Source organism: Haliaeetus albicilla, chromosome 16 (genome assembly GCF_947461875.1).
Source record: "Haliaeetus albicilla chromosome 16, bHalAlb1.1, whole genome shotgun sequence".
In the NCBI taxonomy this organism is placed as follows: Eukaryota; Metazoa; Chordata; class Aves; order Accipitriformes; family Accipitridae; genus Haliaeetus; species Haliaeetus albicilla.
This window is the reverse complement of record NC_091498.1, coordinates 22382936-22405099: the sequence shown is the minus strand read 5'-3', so window position 1 is coordinate 22405099 and position 22164 is coordinate 22382936. Positions and strand designations below refer to the sequence as shown.

The 22164-nt window shown below is 42.3% G+C and overlaps 1 protein-coding gene across 8 annotated transcripts in view; it reads right to left on the bottom strand.

Moving 5' to 3' along the window:
• The window catches only part of TEAD1 (TEA domain transcription factor 1), a 164443-nt gene that overhangs the window by 96724 nt on the left and 45555 nt on the right, over positions 1-22164 (bottom strand). For 5 of the 8 annotated variants that reach the window (XM_069803906.1, XM_069803909.1, XM_069803910.1 and 2 more), the window contains exon 2: positions 12449-12702. The exons of 2 other annotated variants lie outside the window; for them this stretch is intronic. In XM_069803906.1, the coding sequence (XP_069660007.1) occupies positions 12449-12596 (148 nt within the window). In that variant the 5' untranslated portion in view covers positions 12597-12702. Of the gene's footprint in view, positions 1-12448; positions 12703-13822; positions 13935-22164 lie in introns of those variants that run through there. One more of the 8 variants, XM_069803907.1, reaches the window with a different exon arrangement.

The window sequence follows — 22164 nt, the reverse complement described above, 5'->3', positions numbered from 1 at the left end:
AGGAGGGGAGCGATAGAGCAGCTTGGGTGGGTACCTGGCATCCAGCTAGGGTCAACCCCTCCACACACAGCTAATAAAAATGCCATTGAAAAATCACTTCTAAGACAATAATGTACCTAATCTATTATTCTCTCTTGCACCTCAACAACTATTAGCTTACAATGCTTGGAAAGCTTAGAATAATTAATTCTTTGATTCCTTCCTAAACAAAGTTCTTAGAAATACACCTTGGACCTAAATCCTGTATTTACATTATAATAGGCTATTTTGAATGGACATTGAACTACATTATTTTAAAGAGCTTATATTCTGGGATAGCTACGTATTATGATTGTTTACTCTTTCTATAATGCACTGTAGGCCTACAGTACTCTAGAAAAAACATGAATTTTTCAGAAGTGACATAAATCCCAGAGCAGCATAGTTCCAGCTTATGGTGTCCCCATGTGTTACTGGGGAAACTGCCCGCACACACAGCAGTCCCCTGCAAACCCATGGGCCAGGGCATTCACCGAGAATTGATGAGCCTTGCCAGTGGGCAAAAGCCGCACGGGCTGTGCTCGGGCCAGACCAGGCACCTCCGTACTGTATGCGGGCAGATCCTAACTCACTTTTGAGATGAAGACTTCAAAAATTGACCTCTTTTCCTAAGTGAAAGCTGAGAAAACCAATAAAGAGCCAGTTAGCCTTATGAGAAAGCCCCTTCCATTAGAGATGAAAAGCCAATGGATAAAATACATCTGTGCTAACACAAGAATACTTTAGGTCTGGGTAAACAAGGCAACATTTTTCCTTTTTAAGTCATTAAATATGTGATTTAAATAAAAACTAAACAGGGATTTTTTTTAAAATGATTTAGATACTGTTAGGATTTAAAGGGTCACAATCAATTTTGAAGTTAAGTCCTTACTAAGGGGAATGGGATGAGTTCACACCTCATATGAGGGTATTACTTCAGCAAAGCTTGCTGCACACTGAACAAGCAGTATATTAATTTACTACAAGAAGGCCTAAGGTTTGGGGTTTTTTTGACATTTTAAATTACGAGGCATCTGCAAACAGATCCTAAATCTGAATTGCACATGGATTTTCCACACCAGCTAATTCAGATTGCCCCTAGACATCCCCTCCAGCATTAATCACTCACCCACACTACTGTAGTTCATATTTCTTTTACAGAAACAGAGGTCTGCAAGATTCTTAAACTCTTGCCTAGAAAATAGAAATTATTACTTATGTGGCAAACTAAGTTTTAAACATAAGGGACCCAATTCTGCCTTCAGTTACACTGCCATAAATCTTTAACAACTCCATTAGATTTATAACAATGTAACTGAGGAGGAAATTGAACCCAAGATATTTTCTAAATCAGTAATTAAATAGCAGAATTTTAGCTTGGCACAGAGTAAAGACGTCTTAGATTATGTCTTTGGATAAGTTTACATACTTTTTTGTTCCTTGAATAATGATGTTATGAACAAATTAAATCATCTTATTTTCACCAGCCTCTATATTACTTTGGAGAAGGACCACATCATCTCATGGAGCATCAACATGGGAGTAAATATTGCCTCACTTTCCCACCCACTTCCTCTCTCTTCTCCATATAAATGTTAGACTCTTTATAGCTGTCCATTATTTGTACACAGTATATAGCACCTTAAGGACCTTTTCTTGTTTGGTTTCAAGGAACTACTATATTAAACAAATGTCTGATAATAATAAAATGGCATTTAGCCAACTCCCTTATTAGAGGTGCAAGGCATCCTATGGTCACATTATGCAGAGACTGTACTTTTCAGAAGATGCAGCCCGCTCTCCCAGCACACAGGATGTGGTGCAGGAAACACGGTTTTGCCACAGTAGCCCTAAGCTCCCCAAGGGTCACTGGATAAACTGTGAAAGGGGCCCCTTCAGCATTAAAACATAGATGGCACTGGGGGGAAGAGGGCTCAATTACGAGCTCTGCTAGAAAACTCTTGATGACATCAGATAAGTTATTTAATCTCTCTAGACTTCTTTTTCTTCATTGGGTAAAGGCAGCTTGCAAAACTTCCTGTCTTGTAATTTTAATAGAGATGGTTTTTCCACGGCTATTTCACCTCATTTTTATCTTTGCTCAGTATTTCCAGTTCTAATGCATCTTTCCTATTATTTCCCACTTTGCTAACCTCATATGCAGAGTCCATGCCGTGCCTACCAGCTCTGTGGGTGTCACACTCGTAGAGGTCAGTGGGAGGCTGTAACCTGGGACAACTGCTACCAAATGGGGGCTGGGAGAGATCAATAGCCTTTGAGGTGGCCAGGCCAAGCCAAAGGGTTTTCTGAATTGTCCCACCTGCTAATGACACCCCTCTGGCAAGCCAGCTATATAGATCCAATAGTCTTTTTTCACTGCCTCGCAGGATGGAAAATTCTGTGGGTGGCTCCTCCATACGCTATCCCTTACAGTAATTCTCTTCGGCACTTTCACAGCCTCTGGTGATTAGACTTCCTACAGCTAAAAATACACCATGCAGTCTAAATATGTAACAGACAATATATGCCTGCATACCTCACCTGTCTAAATATATGCCTACATATCTAATAACTACTTCAAAAATGAATCATAATATTTCTTTGCAGATAGCTCTCACATTAGGTTGTTTTCAGTTGCCAAAGCAAAGAAGGAAGCTTCCAGCCAAGAGGTAGCCAATTCGTTGTGTGTAGACCTCCTTGTTGAGGTCTCTTAAATACATTTTAATTGGCTGGAAAGGAACACATATTCACACACATACACATATTTGCATATATATGTGTGTGCATATATGTAAGCACTTATTTCACCATTAATTGTACTAAAAGGTCTATTGCTCACAGTCTATCCAAGGAAGAACTAAATAAATGAAAATGCAAATCTTGTTCAAAGAATTAAATGCTGAAGTTACCAGATCACATGAAGGCATCTGTTAATGTGATTCAAAGACTACTTTCACTATGGAAAATTATTTTACTACTCATCTACAGTTGTCAACAATACCCATAAACAACAGTAAGCCTGCTGTCCCTGACCACCTGGAATTTGAACGATTTGGGTTAACATTTTCTTTTTCCCAGTGTCTAAGACAGCAGTGTTACCTGTTAGTTTAGGGGTAAAACTGATGCTGAATCTAAGTGGCTGAAGATGCTTTTTTCATCTGTGTTCCCTACTCACTTGCATTGCTAGCATGACACAAGAGGCAATTTAAACTATGATTTCCATTTAAGTAATGCTTTTCTTTTCCATGCTAAACAAACACCAGTTGATGTTAACGTACAAGTAAGCAAAAGTGAAGCAGCTTCAGGCAAATAAGCTTGAAATGTTTTAGTTTTGCAGCAATGATTAGACATGCTGAAAAAGCATTTCGTTCCTTATCTGCAAATGTAGTATAATCCACCTCTCATGTACTTCCACACAGATTACAGGAATATGCTCCACAACACCCTCAGGCATATATTCTGTGCTGCTGTCCCCAAAACTATCAGACATCAAGCCTGATACTGTTGCCTACAGACGAACCAAGGTTCAGCCCAAGCCAAATCCATTGCTGCTTGTTGGGTCCCCTGTCTATCCTCTCCAAGGAGGGCAACGAAACAAGGAATTGGGTTGATGATCTGATCTTTTTTGGTGGCTCATACACATGGTAACCTCTGGCAAGCTTACTGCCCCTTGCAAAGGCAGGCCAGATTTTTTGCTAAGTTTAATTCTGTGCCAAGTTCCTAAATTCTATCAGATTTTGTGGGTGCAAAACAGCCCCATCTCTGGATTTCTCTTTTTTTTTTTCCTTTAAACAAGACAGAAGGGAGATCTCAGTAAAAGCATGAAATCTGCCTACATCCAGGAAAATCCTCAGGAGGCTTGACCTAGTTGGAGATGGCTGTTGTAGGAAAGCTATAATTAAGCAGTTGCGATAGTGATGCTGACTTCTCACACCAGAGAATGTGCGTGTTGACCACAGTTTCTATTAACAGTGCTTATTTGAGTCCTCTGTAGGTAAAACTGTAATGGTGTTTGACTGACATCCCAGCAACTCCCATGGTGTGCAATGCTTTCTCAGGGTTTCAATTTCCTTGTGAATTTAGGATGCATTGTTGTCCCTTTTACAATAGGTCTAACAAGCCGTGCTACTTCCCTATGTTTAAAAGAGCATTCACGAGATGGAATTAGCACATTTATGTTCATCTCTCTCCTCCTCCCCCAGTTTGTATTATTTTTGCTTACAAAAACATGTGCTTTAATCATCCAACGTAAAAATTTTAGTATGCCTAGAACAAAACCAGAAAAGCTTCAGAGGAGCCTTTTTCTATTAGCTAAACCATTACTTCTACTGAAAGTCTGTAAACTGTTAATCCATTAGTGTCCAATTCCTTCAACTATACGGTCAGACTAAAATCATCTGGAAGCTCAGACTCTGAAGTGTTTCTCTCTGATGTTCCAGACCAAGTGTCCCATCTTAAATTGTTTGTAGGATAGGAAAATATTCATACAATCGTATGACTACAACTTCTCAAGGGCATCACAAAAAAAATGCTGAATGCATCTGTGAGGAAATCCCTGTAAGACACAGTTAAGATACATATTAATTTTGAATAGCATGGACCTCGGGGAATTGTGTAAGACTCATGTCACAACAACCACAGCATTTACTCTCAGTTAGCCTACAACATTTACTACAACAGTTAGCCTGGGCTCACGCCTCTGAGGTGTGGGATGGGATATAAGCCTACTCCTCAGGAGACTGCATGTCCCCATGTCGTGGTTTAACCCCAGCCAGCAACTAAACACCATGCAGCCGCTCACTCACTGCCCCCCCACCCAGTGGGATGGGGGGAGAGAATCAGGAAAAGAAGTAGAACTTGTGGGTTGAGATAAGAACGGTTTAATAGAACAGAAAAGTAGAAACTAATAATGATAATGGTAACACTAATAAAATGACAATAGTAATAATAAAAGGATTGCAATATGCAAGTGATGCACAAGGCAATCACTCACCACCCACCGACCGATGCCCAGTTACTCCCTGAGCAGTGATCCTCCCAGCCCCCACTCCCCCCAGTTTACATACTGGGCATGACATCACATGGTATGGAATTCCCCTTTGGCCAGTTTGGGTCAGCTGCCCTGGCTGTGTCCCTTCCCAACTTCTTGTGCCCCTCCAACCTTCTTGCTGGCTGGGCATGAGAAGCTGAAAAATCCTTGACTTTAGACTAAACATTACTTAGCAACAACAGAAAACATCAGTGTTATCAACATTCTTCTCATACTGAACTCAAAAACATAGCTCTGTACCAGCTACTAGGAAGACAATTAACTCTATCCCAGCTGAAACCAGGACACCCCAGAAAACCAAAGATGCTGTAAAAAGTTGTTTGTGCTGCCACTGTTCTTTGTTCCCTGTAGTGTTTTGTGATCGCACCCACACTGAGCAAAACCACTAGGGGAGAGGGGGAACATTAGGATGAAGTTTCCCTCCCAACATGGTTCAGATGCCTGGCTTTCACCACTCATCTCACTGGCCCCAGCTCCGCCTGGCTTGAACAGCCGGCTAGGAGTCTCCGATTCCAGCAGCTCTTAGATGCTGGTGCAAGCCATGGCGATGGTGGTGGTGCTGCTGGTGGTTAAGGGGTCAACTTTAGATCAATTTTTTTTCTGTTACTGGTCATGTAAGATGCTCTCTGCACTGTCCAAGTCTCTCTCTTTATAAAACAACAGTTTCTATGTTTTCTTAACCTCTTCTGCTTCCATAAGGATGCCCAGAACAGGGGTGTCTAACATGAATATAACTCACCTTCCACATCCCCCCATAAGCACTTTAGTGGGGATGTGGGTCAATGGGCTGCTGCTATGATTGTGTGAGATAATTCAGCTGGTATTTGAAGCTGGTAACAAAGGAGACACTTCTACCATAATCTCATACCAGTCCCATGAAGAGGAATCCAAACCTGACAGCCCATCATAACCCCCAAGAACATGTGGGCCTTAGTTGTCTAACTCAAGTTGTCCCCAGGTTGTCTGAACCAGAAGGTGTTCACCTAACATGCTCCTAGGATGGATCCCAGTTCTGCAAGGAATGAGATCAAATAAATGAGAAAATTTTCTTTTTTTGCTATCTACCTGTAGGATTTTCAATTATCTTGAGCTCTCAGCACTATGCAACAAACTAACACTACATCAGCCCGGTCAAGGCTGTTTTAACTACCTCCTAGCATGACAACCCTGTTTCTTAAGGCTGCAAAACTATGCCTTCTGCAATTACAGGATCACAAGTTCATCTTGTGAAATCACTGCTGCAAGAAAATTGAGCTAATATAAATCATACTAGACAATAACCTAAACCTATCCTGGATGTTATTCTAGTGAGGTTGCATCACTTCAGTGCTCTCATGTTAACGTGCGTCATTTCTAAACAAGGGTTTTACTAAAGGAACAATGTCATAAAGGAAAAACATCCTCTTACTCTGTTTAGTATAGCCATTTGAATAGGACTAGCCATTAAATGACTCTTAAGTAGTCAAATGCCCGATCTGAACCTGCCGTTGTAGCTTCCACTTAGTTCCAGGCAAGAACTAATATTGCTAGTAACTCCTCTATACAAGGGTACCTACTAAACACTAGTGGACTTGGGCAGCAGCCATACAGTTTACTTGACGTTGTTTCCCCACAAACAGGCTACTAACAACTGTCTGTGAGTTCTTCTTTATATGGATGACCGAAGAGAACATACTTAGTGAAGACAGGACAAAACCCAAAGTGCTAAAAAGCACTTCCAAAAGATGTCCTGCTCTTTTTGATGCATAATTTTTCAGCAAAATTTTCTAGTATAACTTCCCATTTCATTTAGAATACATCAACCTCCTGACCCAACACAGCCAAATGAAGTACTTGATTGCTGTGCCATGTATGACCTTGCACAACATTACTCACACTTTCACATGTGGTGCTTCCCACAGCCTGCTCTCTTCTGCCTGCTCCCCAGGTAGCAGCTGATACCCTTATCATACACAACTCTTACAGTCCCACTTAGATTTTCTCTTGAGGATGGCAGCTTACAGCAGAGGAGGGGGGAAAAAAAAAAAAAAGATTTTCTATCTCGTGAAGAGTCTGCCACTTTATCCCAAACCATTGAAAATTTACTCTTGAAAACCCAAATAGAAAGATTAAACCCTGTTCCCCCACATTTCAGAAATCCTCGACAACAAGTAAGCCAAATATACTCCGTTTCTAATAACAGCAGTGCCTATTGCTCAGCTCACAAAACCAGATTGCCTTCTTGCAAGCACAGCATGCTGATGTTGCAAGAACATCACCAGATTGCAAAAACGTTTATGGGCAGATTTGTTCATAATCTGAGTAATTTACGTAGTAACTTTTCAAACAGACACTGTATCTTTGGACCTTCATTCTCTTCACTTTTAACTGATTGCTCAGCACACGCTTGCAGCTTGCCTTCATGCATGCACTGTGCCATGATGTAATACAGTCAGCAATCACAGGATTGCAAGACTGTTTCTAGACAGATTTGTTTACAATCTAAGAAACCCAAACAGTAACTTTCATAATAGGAGTCCTATCTCCAGTGCATATTGTGTATGTTGCTGTGAGACCAGAAAGAAAAAAAAATAAAAAAAATACAAGACCATACCTTTGTACAATGATTGCAATAACAGATGAATAAACATGCAACCTGATACTTCACATCTGGTATTTCATCACTCCAAATACCTTATTCGCATTCAAATATATTTAATACTGTGGAAACTTTATAAGGTAGTGATGTCTTTATAGAGGCAGTAACTTGCATGGAACTTTTAAAATTAAAAGCAATAGTAAAAATAATTTGTAACATGTTACTGTATTCTTCATAAAGGTGGTTGCCTTGCAGTTTCCTAATAGAAACCCAGAAAGACACCTAATAATAGCAGTTAGCTACAGAATCACACAAACCTACAGAATAGGATTTTTTTTGCCGATGTACTAGTTCAAAGTTCAATTTTAATATTCAATTTATACAAGGTGCTTTGGAAATGAAGACTACTATTACTCATTGTGCAAAAATTCTATCATCTGAGCAGAAATTTTTATGGAAGTATCATTTTCCCTTTACTGTCATGGTAATGCAGGCCAAGAGATTTTATGCATGACCTAATAAACATATACAACAGTTTTGAAAGGCTGCTATGCACCTTCTCACGTTAATTAGTACTCATTCTTCTCTGTAAAACAACTAAGCACACTACAAAACTTCCTTTTTAAATAATCATTAATACACTCTTAAGTAGTTTTGTTGCAGAGATTAATACCTCCAATGTAAACCACAATGACTAATTTCATTTGTAATTGAAGAGCTGTTTATAGGTCTCGAAAATTAAGATTAAACTATTTTCTTGTCTTAAAGGCAAAAGCCACCTTTGCTACCTGGAGGCTAAGTTAGCAATGACGATAACAACATGCCTGCAGGCATTACTACACTTGCTAGCAACTTATGTTACTTTGGCATTGTCCCTAAAGCTGCACTAAAGCTACGTCTTGCTATAGCTAAATTTAAAAAAAAAAGATGAAAACACGCACGCACACAGGGCCAAATCCATTGCCGCGGTAACTCCAGTGACTTCAGTGTTACACCAGGGATAAAAGTAGGGCTGCGTTTCACAGCAGCTTTCATTCTTGTAATCTTTTCCAAAACACTCTCCCAGGACCAAAGACAAGCACAGGCAAATATCCTGCCAATAAGTGAGTTCACAGGAATCGCTACAAGTAACTAAACTGTCAGCAGTAAAAGACCAACAGTTGGAACACAGTACGAATACAGGACAGCCAATGCCCTCTAATGGGCTAGAGTTTTACTATGTGCTGGATAAACAAGGACACAGAAATTCATTGGAATTGCTCTCTGAGAGGGAAGGCAAATTATAGGGTGTCCCACTTCGTACTAGTGGGTGATATTTGTGTTTTATCAATACTTCTTTTGAAACGGTACAGATGAAAAAAATTCTTACCAATACCTTGCAAGACAAATGAAAATGGCTCTGAGTCGAGTCTTTCCTCCATGGGCTACGCTCAACTGCTTCCACAAAGAGTGTGAGCATCAATTTATAGATGTGTTCCTCTATCCTTCTTCAAGCTTTCATATTTATTCCCTCCTCACCTTTTTTCTATTTTATTTACTACTAGTCAATACCGTAGTAGGAGCAAAACCAGAACTGTAAGACCATCACAACCACACAAGCGCACACACACAGGAAGGGGGAAAAGGAGTGACGGATAGTGCTTTTCTGCAGAAACCTTATCACTGGTCCCTTGGCCTTACAGCACACTCCCTTTCTCTCAAGAATTTCCAAACTACGGTTCCTGGAATTTACCCCTCTGAACCAAAACAAGCGTCTTTGCTTCTTACCCAGTCTCATTTCCTATAAATTTTAAAACAAGTCTCCGTAAGTTTTTATTTTGTTTTGTGAGGGTTTCTTCAAGGAGCCATAACCCTGTGCTGGTGGCAGGGTCAGCAGCAGCCTGAACTGCTCCTGGTCTCGCACAGGTCTCAACTTTGTCCTTACAGCCGGAGGATGCCCCAGGGCCAAAAAAAAAAAAGTCAAGATATCCCCTTCCCCCTCCCCAGCCACTGGGCCCTGCAACCCTCTTCTGCGGGGGTAGGATCAAAAGTCTTTTGTTCTCCTCATCCTCTGGTGCCGCAAGTTACTTTTTTGGGAAGGCAAGGGGAGAGGAGAACGCCTTCCCCTTCCCTTCCCTCCTCCATCCAAGCTCACAGCTGTAGAGGAACAGCTGAAGCGATTCAGGCTGCCCGGAGAGGTCACAGATGTCCCTCGGTACCACTGGGGCGGCTCTGCCAGGGCGAGCCACGCTGCTGCTGCCGCTGCCCAGATGGCACCGCGGGCAGGCACCCCTCGGCCACCCAGCCCGCGCCACCCCACCGCCCCCCAACCCCCGGATTTCAAGCCCCCCAGTCCTGCTCGAGCAATCCTCCAGGTCCCCCCCAGCCGACCGACCCGGAACCTGTACAGGGCGCTCTTAGAAACGCCACTTTTAAGGACGATTTTAGACCACCACAAAGAACAGTGAAGAAACCGGCTTCTGCTTACACGAATGTCGCAAAGCTCTCATTAAATCAAAGGCAGAGACCTAAAATCTTTCTTCAAGCAAAATCTCTGCTCTTCTCAAAGTCTTTCTGCAAAGATAAAAAACTACAATTGCTTAACTTAATCCACACAGATGATCATTATATTTGCCTCCGTAAAGATCATATTTGTTCTAGTGCCTATATCTAAAGGTAATTTCAGTTAGAAAATGAAATGGTGCTCTCTTGACCTTTTGTCTTACATGGTTCATGAATTACTGACACATTACAATATCCCCCAACACTATGGAAGCTTAGAGATATTGCAATGTCTCTCTTGTAAGTGAAATAAACTTGGTATGCCACTAAAAGGCATTAAATTATTTTCATTATGCCACACAGAATCTAAAACACTTACACTGTTTTGATTTCAAAATCCTTGGAGAACAATTACGCTCTCAGGGCCATAAGACTCTATTAGAAAGTCCTCAGAAACCTAGCATGGTTTCAATAAATCCTCAAACACTACAAAGCAGTTACTCAGCTTGAAGAATGAAAACATGAGTTCATCCACTGCAAAGACAGGATGTAAATTCTGCTCATACAGTACCCTGCACTTCCTAACACATTTTTTTCTTCTCAATCTGGGCAACGCTTTAAGTCAAGTTTTCAGCATCAAACGCACATACCTCCTTTTTTGACTGAAAATAAAAAATATTTGATTTGGGATGAGCATAAATAGATGAGATGTGCATATATGCTTACAGTATTACTAGTTAGCAGTATTAATGAGCAATTAGATACGCATAAATAGTTTTATATGTATACAATTTAACAAATGGTAACATTCAGGATTAGAGAACCATTAAATTAAATCAGTGATTGTTAAGACGAGTGGATAAGTATGTTAATTTCTTTCATTTACACGGCGGCACAAAGAATGCTTCAAAACACGAAAAACTCAGATTTCAGGGGTGGTTGCTGCGGTTGTAGGGATCCTGATTTAAACAAACGCAGCCCCCCTGGTTCTGGCCGATGAGGCTGTTCAAGCCTACGTAGAGCTTTTGAGCGTAACTACACAACAAGCTTGTTTGTATACACGTGCGTAGGTCCTCCTAGAGAGAGCGCAACCTTCTAACTAAGCAAACCGCCTCCCCTTTCCGAAGGAAAAATACCGCCACCGAAACGCAGTCAAAAGAGGCGCGAAGGAGAGGACGGGAGAAATGATATTCCCCCGCGCAGGGAGAGAAGGGGCGGGGGGAAGAGAGAGAAAAAAGCAAACCCCCAAGCAGGGAGCCGGGGCCCGCAACTTTCTGCCAAGGGCAGCTGAGACGCTTCACCGCGACTCTCTTTTTTCCAGACGCGCCGTTTCGGGCGGCCGCCCGAGGCAGCTGCGAAGGGAGGCCGGGGCGGGGGGGCGGCTCCTGCCCGCCCCGCCGGCAGCGGCAGCGGGGTCCCTCCTTCCCTGACCCCGGGCGGGGAGGGGGGGGGCACAGCTGGTGGCAGCTGCGGCACCATCTGCTCGGGGCTGCGCCCCCCGGCCCGGCCGCCCCCCTCCTCCTCCTCCCCTGGCCCCCGGGCCGGCCCGGCCAGGTAGGGGCAAGGTCGCCGGGCAGCGCGCTCCCCCCGCCGGGCGCAGCCACCGGCCGCGACCGGGAGTCTGCGAAAGAGAAGAAGAAAAAGCGGCGGCGGCAGAGAGAGAGGAGAGAGAGAGAGAGCTCGGGCGGGCGGGCCGAAAGCTGCAGAGCCCCGGACAGGGCGTGCGGACGCCAGCATCCCTCGGCGGAGCGTGGATCTGCGGAAGGCTGTCAGCACATCATCTGATTTATCGGCGTTTGTACGGAGGGGAGGGGAACGGGGGGGGAGAAGAAAAGAAAAGAAAGGCACAAAAGCACCCCGAACTCGCCTCTCCCATCGAGGGGCTTCTGAACGCAAAAAGAACTTCCCCGCTTTGCAATAGAATATTGACGTTCTGCCGCCCGATCGTGCAGACTGTATTTCCCATTGCCCTTTCTTCACCATTTATTGAAAAATAAAGAAAAACGCTTACTTTTTTTTATGCTCAAGGAGTGACACGTTTAAAAGGTTCTTTTAAACGTTCCCATTCCGCCACAGCATAGCATTCATTAAAGACACAGTGCTGCACCAATATTGCTTCCTAGTGCCAGTGGTGAAGGGGCGGGTTCCGACAGTCCTGAGCAACGCAGCAGCCCAGCTGAGCGCTCTCAGCTTCACACATTTCTTCAAGATTTACTCCAAAAGTACCGAAATCAGAGCCAGGGATTTTGAGTAAAAACAAGCTGGGCTTTACAGTTCTCATTAGGACAATTATTTCCAAAGGCTAAATGTGTACCACTTACCATACATTTTGCCTTCATCTGATAAGATGATTTTCCTCCTCCCACACGGTGGATAGATAGCTAGAGCCTCCTGAAAGCTCTGTTCAATGTCAGGGCTCCAGACACCTTCTGCATCATTGTCAATAGGTTTATCTGCAGAATCACTCATTCTTTCAATATCTTCGGCAGGACTCTCGCTGCCGCTCCAGCTGCTGGGCTCAATGGTGATGGCTGGGGTCTCCAAGCCTAAGCCTGGAGTCTTAAAGGAAATAAACCTACAAAACAAACAAACAAACAACCCCAAAAGGCATTAAAGACATGGAACTTCAGACAAGCGTTTCTCTCTACTTCTGATACTAAGTTAACAGCAGCTGAGCAGTAATGGCAATAACACTAGAATGGGAAGCACCCAGGAAAAGTAAAAAATTAATAGCCGTTCTACCTCACATCAGCAGAGGTGGAGCGATAAGGTTGTCAGAAGGGGAACTCTTTACCACATTTTCTGTGTGCAATTACATAAAGGCACAGAGCATCAGGTTATTTTTCACAGATAGTCAAAGTTCGGGGAAACTCTGCAGCACACGACACATTGCATCTGGCTGAAGATTGGCACCCTTAAAATAATGAGCCAGATCCTCAGGCGGGGGTAAATCAGCATACTTCCACTGGCTGGAAGGGAGGCACACCAATTTACGCCACAGCGACCACCAGAGCCTAAAACCACCTGAACCTAAAAACAAAAGCAAAAACTATTGTTCGCATTCATCCAAATGTCAGTGGAGTAAATGGAATTACACTCGTGATGACACAGCTCAACGTGATTAACTGGAAAAGGCTGTAATTTTCAGATCTTACCCAAATAAATAATACAATCAGAACCTGAGCTGCATACAAACAGAAATCTTTAAAATGATAACACTAGAGAAAGGAATTACAAGAAAAGATATATACTTTGCCTGTTTTAAAAGGTCTCTGTCAGAGAACCATAGCAGAACAAAAATTACAAGCTTCAAGTTGCTGAATCAATTTAATAAGAAATAATTTAATATAGCTGCACCTGCTCACACCACCAGAGCTGCAGATCTGTCAGTGTTCCTTTTATATTTTTGAGAGAAATACAACTCTGCTATAAAGACTTGCTCCAGGCAAAAAAGCTGCTCTACCAGACCAAATTCACCTCTGGTGTAATTCTTCGGGAAGTCAGTGAAATAACACCAGGAACAGATTTGGCTCAACATGTCTAGGCATAATGCAGTTTTATTTTGAAAAACGAAGAAGTTTGGTGACTCTAACTGATCTAAGTAGATGGGAGTGTTCGAACATGCAAGCATGAGCTGCACACGCACTTAAAAATCCAGTTAGTTGGCTAAACACTCAAAAACCCCTCAACTATACCATTTTTATTCTTCTGGGGGAGATGAAAGCAGGCCCTTTCCATATGCAGAAGAGAGGGGCTTCCCCTTCTGCACACCTCCATCCTCCCGCTGATACATCTCTCCTCTCAGTGGGGGCTCAGTACATTGTAAAATAACAGGTGAAAAGTGGCAGCACAGCATTCACCCACGGAGAAAGAAGGGGAGGCTGTACCTCGGAGGCTGTGACAGCTCTGACGAAACACCTTTGGACTGGAGAACTCCCCGAAAGAAGAAATATTTACAGCAGCACTCACCCAAACTAACCAATCACTAGAGATAACCAAAACCTGATAGTCCAGTCCCTTGGAGGCTATGGCGCCTTGCAAAAAAACAGAGCTGAAACTGGGGAAACGGGGAGTAGTCTCAGTCTCGCTAACCAACGTTACCAGTTTGACATCCCAAGTATGGGGTATTTCCACTTCTCCAGGCTCTAACAGGAGCTCGGAGGGATCAGTACATGCAAAATGGACTCCCGAGAACTTTATTTTCCTTACTTGCATGTCTGTCTTTACAAAGAGGCATTTCTTAACTTCATATTAGTTTGAACATTGCAGCACAGCTTATGAAAATGTTAGTGGCTACCCACCGGTAATCTCAAGGCTAATCAGTGTCTCAAATTCCTTTTAATAACTGATAACGAGGGAGCAGATGGATTCACAGGGAAACACACACAAATGATAAGTGGGTGGGAAGTCTGGCTAAATACAGCACACATTGCCTGGGAAATCCAAAATGTACAAAATTTTTAAAGTCTCATCACAAAAAGGGAGATGGCAACCTTTCTAAAAGAGTGAAACGCCATCCTTCATAATTCTCAGAAGGCTGAAGCATTGATTTCAACCCTTGCAAGATTTGAACCTTGTAGCAAGATTTAGCCAAAACGTAAACACAGCAATACTGGGAAAGAACTAACAAAACCAACCATGTCCACTTAAGCCTTCAAATACAGGGGGAATTTTAGGTAAACGAGAGGTAATTGAATGTTGACTGGGATAATTAGGGGGGCTGCAGTTTTACTGCCACAGTGCAGGGAAAAATGGCTACTGGAGATTTTATTGGCCTCACGTGATCGAGACCACGGTTTAGCATTTCACTAGAAGACAGCACCGAGTGGGGCTGTTTACTGGGTCAGTTCTTCAAAGGTGACTCAGGGAGGAAATCCTTCCCCTCCCCGATCCCTGGCATGACAGCACGCAACGCACAGCACAGCCATGGGCATCTTTCGCTCAGCCCAACCACCCTCTGCTTACAAAATCTGCCACAGTCATAGCCTCAAGTCTTATTATCATCTTATAAACCAGCCCTTGTTATTACATTACGCTGAAATAATAATTAAAATGCACACAAGGAAAACAGCGAGGCTCTAAAGTCATTAATGGTACTTGATATTCATGTTAGATCTTGCATTGTGTTTACTGGTGAATTTTCACTAATGTGCTATCTCCCTTCACATTCCTTTTTACCTACTTGGATATCATCTTGAGGCATTAGTAGCTACTATTCCAGCCTGTAAAATGTAAGACAACCAAGTGTTTCTTCCAGAACATCTGTACAATAGGGGCGGGGAGCAACCTGCTGGAAAAAAAAAAAACCCACTCATACTAAAGGTTGCTTTTAGTGATTTCCATTTTGGTGAATGCTGACACTGCAGATCAAGCTAGAGGACTAAGGAGCAAAAAACCTTGTATTAGAACCACTAAATGGCTCCCTCTTATTTCAGGAAAATAACGAGCTACTCAGTTAATCACTTCCAGCTCAGCTCTACGTATCAAAAGGCAATTCCACCTCCGTCGTAGCTTGAATTCTAAGGACCCAACTGTGATGAAAAATTTCAGACCTGTTATGCTGGAGTTCAACGTGATTATCAAAAATAATACAAGCTGTCAATAGATGAGCTTTGTTGCACATTTCTAATGTGCTATAAATCTCATGTGAAAAATGCAGATTTACAGTCCAATTTAAATTTGTAAAAAAATCAAAAGTAAAAAAAAGCAAGCCTTCCTTCTATCAGCAAACTCCAAATCTTACAATACCAACTTTCAGTGCAGGAAGAGTTAATCTCCTAGAGGCAATTAACCCCACCCCCCACCCTCCCCAAAAGCAGAGCTTGCACACATGACAGATCAAGTTGAAGAGTTCTGTATTTGCTTTTTATCATGTTAACTTTTAGAGAACCAATTTCGTGCTTGTACTTTCTGTTAACAAAATTAAAACACCTCAACACTACTCACAAAACCAACAACAAAAAAAGCCCAACCCCAAAACCAAAACCAAAAGCAGATTTTGGCTAACCTTTTGGTACTTTCTAAGATTGCTTAAAGCACACTGCTGCAGTTTAGGAGGTCTCTCTTCAGAGTTTCCCTTTTAACACCAGTCTCTCTCTCTTGCATATTTCAAGACAGATTCCCCTGTGCGTAAAGCTCTCTTAGTTGCAAACTTGAATGCATCTTCCTTGCAGCCGCTTTCTATTCTCTCCAGTTAAGTAAATTCTAAGTATATCTGGTTTTCTCACATAGTTATTTGACACTTTTGCTATGCATGATGGAGGTTATGTTCCCCCCTCAAACAACTCAATGTTACATTTAGCAATGGAGAAACTATTAGGGACAATACTGGATTTTATACATACATTTTATAGCCAATCCAGTCAATACAGCTTCGTGAGGTACAAGTTATGACTTATTTTCATTATGTTCACTCAGTAGAGTAACTTGAAAAGTTATTTTAAAAACTCAGAGAAACAAGGATAGCTATTGTCAGAGCTGATCAAACCAATGAATTTAACTAAAACCAAATGATAGTCTGCAACGTCTTATCAAGGGAATGATTTCTTTGCTTGCATAAAACACTCTCTTATGCCTTCACTTTACGAGCAATGCAAACCTGGACTTGCCCCGAAAATTGCTGCTCACAGACCAACAACTGAGATCAATAGCTCTTCACAGGAGTGTAGGACAAGTGCAGATTTAAGGCCTTGATATGTTTCATATCCTTCAGTACTTGCACAATGAACTAATACGGAAACATTGTCTTTCAAAAGTCATCAGAGCCGAATCTTATTTTACAACATCTTACAAAAGTTAAACCATTTTCTCTGTTTGTCCAATTAATTTACTTTCTTGAATTTCAGTGTACAGGTGCTGAATGGTGCCTTTACTGAGGTATCACATAACCACTGGAAGAGGATTAATACTCTGCAGGTTTTGGTGCAGGAACATGAGAAAGACTAAAAACATGTCTGGATTCTGAGAGATGTCTGAGAAAAAATGATTACGACTCCCCAGTCTTCTAAATTGTGTCTGCTTGAAGGGGATCAAGTGCAGATATTTTTTATATAATCTGCAATGGCACCTGCAAGAATTTGCAGGTGAGAAAGCACCAGTGCCGCTATCCACACTGATCTTCTGGCTATGAATGGCTGCAGAAGGCTACCAAATAATTCTTACAACCAGCCCAATACTTCTAAAACAGATCTTTCAGAAAAATCTTAATTCTAAAGGTAAATATTTTGAGTGTTGAAGTGGTAAATTACACTTTTAAGAATATACTTTATTTTTAGTTCATGAGTAACTTCATCTTAGCTTCAGTTATATAAAAACAATGGGACCAGGGAATCCAATAAGCTTTTTATAAACATCAAGACAATAATGAGCAGATGAGTAAAAAACAGCTAATTCTAAATTTGCAGACAGCAAATTTTCTCTCAAGGCTTGAAAACTTACAGGCCCATGGGATTTTCCTTCTGCTTTGTTCAGCAGTATAAATCCACAGCTGGAGCACTAAGGCTCTGGAGAGAATCCAGAGGAAGAAAGTTATCAGATCTAGAAAACATGACCTACCAGGAAAGGAATTAGGTTTGTTTAAATTTAGAGAAGACTGATGTGAGAAGATAACCACTTTCAAATAAGGAAAAGGTAACAGCAAAGCAGAGAAGCAGCTCTTGGCCGTTTCTACCAAGGATAAGACAAGAAGCAAAGACCTTAAGTTGCAGCAAGAAACGGGTAGGTTGGGCATTTGGAAGACAGTTCCGACCCTACCAACAGTCACACATCAGAAGCGATCAGCCTGGGGTGCTGGGGAACTGCTGGGGGCACAGAGGTTGTTAAGAACAGGTGACACAAACATTTCTGAGGAACGATGCAGCTACGCGTAGCCCTGACTGAGGTAAAGGAACGAACTAGATGATGCCATGAGACTCAGCAGCCAAGACAGAATGTAAAATGCCCCAGCAGAGGGAAATCTGCCGTGGGAGCACATCCCTGACCAGGCATGGGGCAACCCGGATGCCCAAGAGACTTCACAGATGTCCTGTGACCAGATAGCTTTGTCAGCTGCAGGGCAGAAATCCAGGGGAAACCCGGCATCCCACCACCGAAGCCTGCGGAGCTACATGCTCCTTCGCTCTGCGTGGATTCCTTGCACAGCTGCTGGGCAGTCTGCTGCAGGAACATCGCTGACAAAAGCCACCTGTGAAGTAGCTCATCGAGATAGGCAGGATGGGGAGGGAACGCAAACCCCCAGGCTGGGGAGAAGAGGGCTCCTTCTCCCACCAGTGCTCTCTGTGGGAGTTGTGGGAGATGAGGCCACCTCGTCCCCAGCCACCCTGTTCTCCTTCCAGATATGTGCTGAACAGCCCAACCCCCCCCATCACATACAGATTTCTCAAGCTCTTTCTGCACGGATTAAAATAAATATGGAATTGGTGGAAAGCTTGAATTTTGCTAGGATTTTATGTTTCTACTTTGCCAGTAAAAGTATCTTTGCAGTGTTTATACAAGTCAAGTGATATGCTCAAGCCTTAAAAAAAAATTACTTTTTATTTAAAAGTGAATTAATATTCTGGATTTTGTAGCTGTGATGTGTAAGTGTGTATGGATTCTTCTGATTCTTTGAGGCACTCAAATGGCGTTACTTTCAGGAAAACATTATATATATTCAAGCCATTTTATAGATAATTTAGTTTTATGAGGAAAGAATATAAAACAGTACAAAGAATAAAAATTTAAATCATTTACAGAGCATCCAACTGCAAAATCATTAGCTTAAAATTACTTTATATCGTATTTTTGTTACAAGGTCTACTTATCAGTAATTATTCCCTCTAAGAAGAAAGAGCACCAGGAGAGAGAAGCAGCCCATTTCTAGGATAAAGTATTCCTTTAAAACTCAGCCAGACTAATTCAGCCATTCACTTTTGCCATTGAAATGAAATAAAAAGAGTTTTTCTCCGACTGCATGAACACTTCAGGGAGAAATTCTGATGCTGTGCTTTTTTGGCAATCAAATAGTTGCATGTAATGATGCTTCCATGTACTTCCTATAATTCATATAAACTAGTTCTGTTCTCCTAGGATTGAAGTTACCATTTCTCACTTGGGAAGCAACCCGTTTACTAACTGCAAGCTACCTACTTCAGATTTGTCTTTGGGATCTGTGGAGGAATAACATGATCAGTTCATCTACAGCTACAGAGCACCTGTGAAAAGCAGCACGCTCTTTTTTCTGAAGCGAGTGCATTATGCAGTGAGTGAATCCAGGCATTGTTTTCCTGCCCTCAACTACCGCACTCAGGGTATGCATAAAAGTAGCAGGAAGACAGGCAGTGCCATGCCAGTGTGTAAAATACCAAACCATGTAACTTAACATCAGTAAAGTGATGGTTTCCTTCGACTATAACTCCGTACCCCGCTCATCTGAGAAGATTTACATGTGTATTTTCACAAACTGTGAGGAAACTTACCAAACAAAGAATTACTTAGATCTGCAAGAGTAGGCAGCATATAGGCCTAAATGTGAATTTAGGATTATATGAACTATTTCTAAAAAGAAACAATGCATTCTCCTTGAATTGCTCATTTTTTGCTTATAGAAACAGATTACTCAGCAAAGAGTGGGCTGATGTTAATACATGGGAATTCTTCTCTTTGCAAACAGCTTTCGTCTGTCTGCACTCTTTATGCAACTGAAGAGTGTTTCGTACCACTCTGAGGGCCTAATTTTTTTTTCCAAAAGCTGCTTTTGTTGATGTATAATTATTGTTGTAAGGGTGCTGAGTCATTGACTCCAACCCAATTTTCTTTTCCATTAGTTTTAATTTCATACAATTAATAAAATGGTTCATCTTCTCAGTGGGGAAACAACTGGATTCCGACTGTGACTGCACCACACTCACGGGCTCTGTTGGCTTTGTGGTGGCTCACCAAGACGCCTTCCGCAAGCAGCTACGGCTTCAAACCATCCACATCTAGCTAGTGCCCAGCAATCCAGCGTGCAAAGTGCTTTGTAAGGGGCTACACATTACTCGTGGTCCATGGTCTGCACTGATTACCAGGTTATCACCGTGCAGGTGAATCTTAACATACCCGTTGTGAAACCCTATCTCATTACGATCACAGCTGTTTCAGAAACAATTCCTTCCTCATGTGATACTGAAGCAGTCACATTCATCCTAGGTGCTAGCACTCATTTACGCCCAGCTGGTTTCAATTATAAGGGTGTTCCTGGGATTTAACCCAGCTCAAACACTGCATTGTGGTGGTAACCAACAAAGATTATTCTAAATATGACTTGGCACTCAGTGGAATGAAGAATAGCAAGCATCGTGTCTGACTTGCTTTTGCTAATTACCAACATGAAGCAAAGGAAAGGATAAAATATTTACCAGCTCTCAGAAGGAAAAGCCATTCTTCTGCAACTGCAGGAGGCGACTGTGCAACAACCGAGCTGCTGTGCTCTGCAGCGGGAGCTGATCATGCACCTACTGCCACCCAACAGGGACGGCTTGTGAATGGCAACGGCAACATCTATTACGTATGTTACACCGTGGCATGCTTACCGCAGCTGTATTCCAGCTGTGACTTTTCTATGGCAAGAGCTGCTATATTGTGAAGTGGGGATTATTAATACTTCACCCATTTGCCGATTATTCAGCTTTTAGGAGAATGCTCTGTGACCGAGTCGGGTCTGCCCATACCTGGGGGGCCTCTGCTCCTAGGGCAAGTGAAATGGCTTGGGCTGGCCAGAGGACAATTCTTTGGCACTGAAAATACCAGTCCCCAAACTACTGCACTGCAGCTCTGTAAGAAACACTCCCCAGCCCTGAGACCCGTAAGTAGAGGCCATAGTGTAGTCCCTCAGGGTAAGGTCTGCAGCCACTGCTTTGCTTAGGGTGTGTTTATGGAGCATTGTGTTTGGCAGTTCACTATAATTCATTCTGCTGCCAACACATGTAAACAGAAAATAAAAACTAGTATATGTAGCTATCAGGACAATGGGCTTTTTTTACGTACAAGACTGGAAAAAGGAACCAAAAATAGCTGCAGTTCTTACTTACATGCAACATGTGTCTGTTCCCTGAATGCCTTAAGTTCAGTCACCCAGCGGAGGCTGAAGCAGGGGTTCAGTCTGCACAGAGGCTCTGTGCCTTCCCAGTGACTCCACAAATTATGAATTGTAGTATGAAAGCCCAAAGAAAACAGACGCCGGCCCTCCTTCAGCTCCAGTGGTGTTCATCTCTCCCTATCCCGCCATACACATAACTTTGGCCATCCGGACCGGGATACAGACACAAACACTCTGAATACCTTCGGAGCTAGCCATCCTGTGCATCTAATGGTGGTTTTGCCACTGTTTCAGTCCCATCTACCTGGGAGTATGTGAATGATGTAAACACACTCAATGGTTTTCATATGTGCAAACAGACTATCTCTTCTTTGTAGTTTGTTGTAACTACCTTCCCACAGCATCACTGAGCATGACCAGTTATTTTGTATCCCAAAAACCAAAATGGAACTATTAATACCACGTACCAAGTATTATAAATATTAGAATTAGGTCCATCCTTTATCTCTGGTGTGTTACTAGCTTCCTGCTGGGACCACATATGATCTATTGCTCATACGTATGATGGACCTGGCAGCAAGTCATTCTGTCTAGACGTAGCCCTGAAACTGTTTGTTTCCCTGATTCCTTAAGCCTCCCCAATTTTATTGGGGTTCCCACGTCACACGGACATTTGCAAAACCAGATCCAATTCTTCACATCCATAACTCTCTTATTCTATTCCTGGCATATGACTAACTAGTTTTCTGCTCCAATATTAGATTTTTCTCTCTCTTTTTTTTTTTTTTTTAAGAACTTGTTTTCAGGATGAAAGGTTTTTTTCTACAATGGCTGCAAAAACATGAGTGTTCACTCTAACAGCTCTGAGTGAGGTGGGAAAAGGGACAGAAAACCACCTGCTTGAACAACTTTATATAAGTTTGGTCAGGAAAGGGAAAACCAATGCTATTTGAAGGGTGGTCCAACGTCTGACTGGTTCAT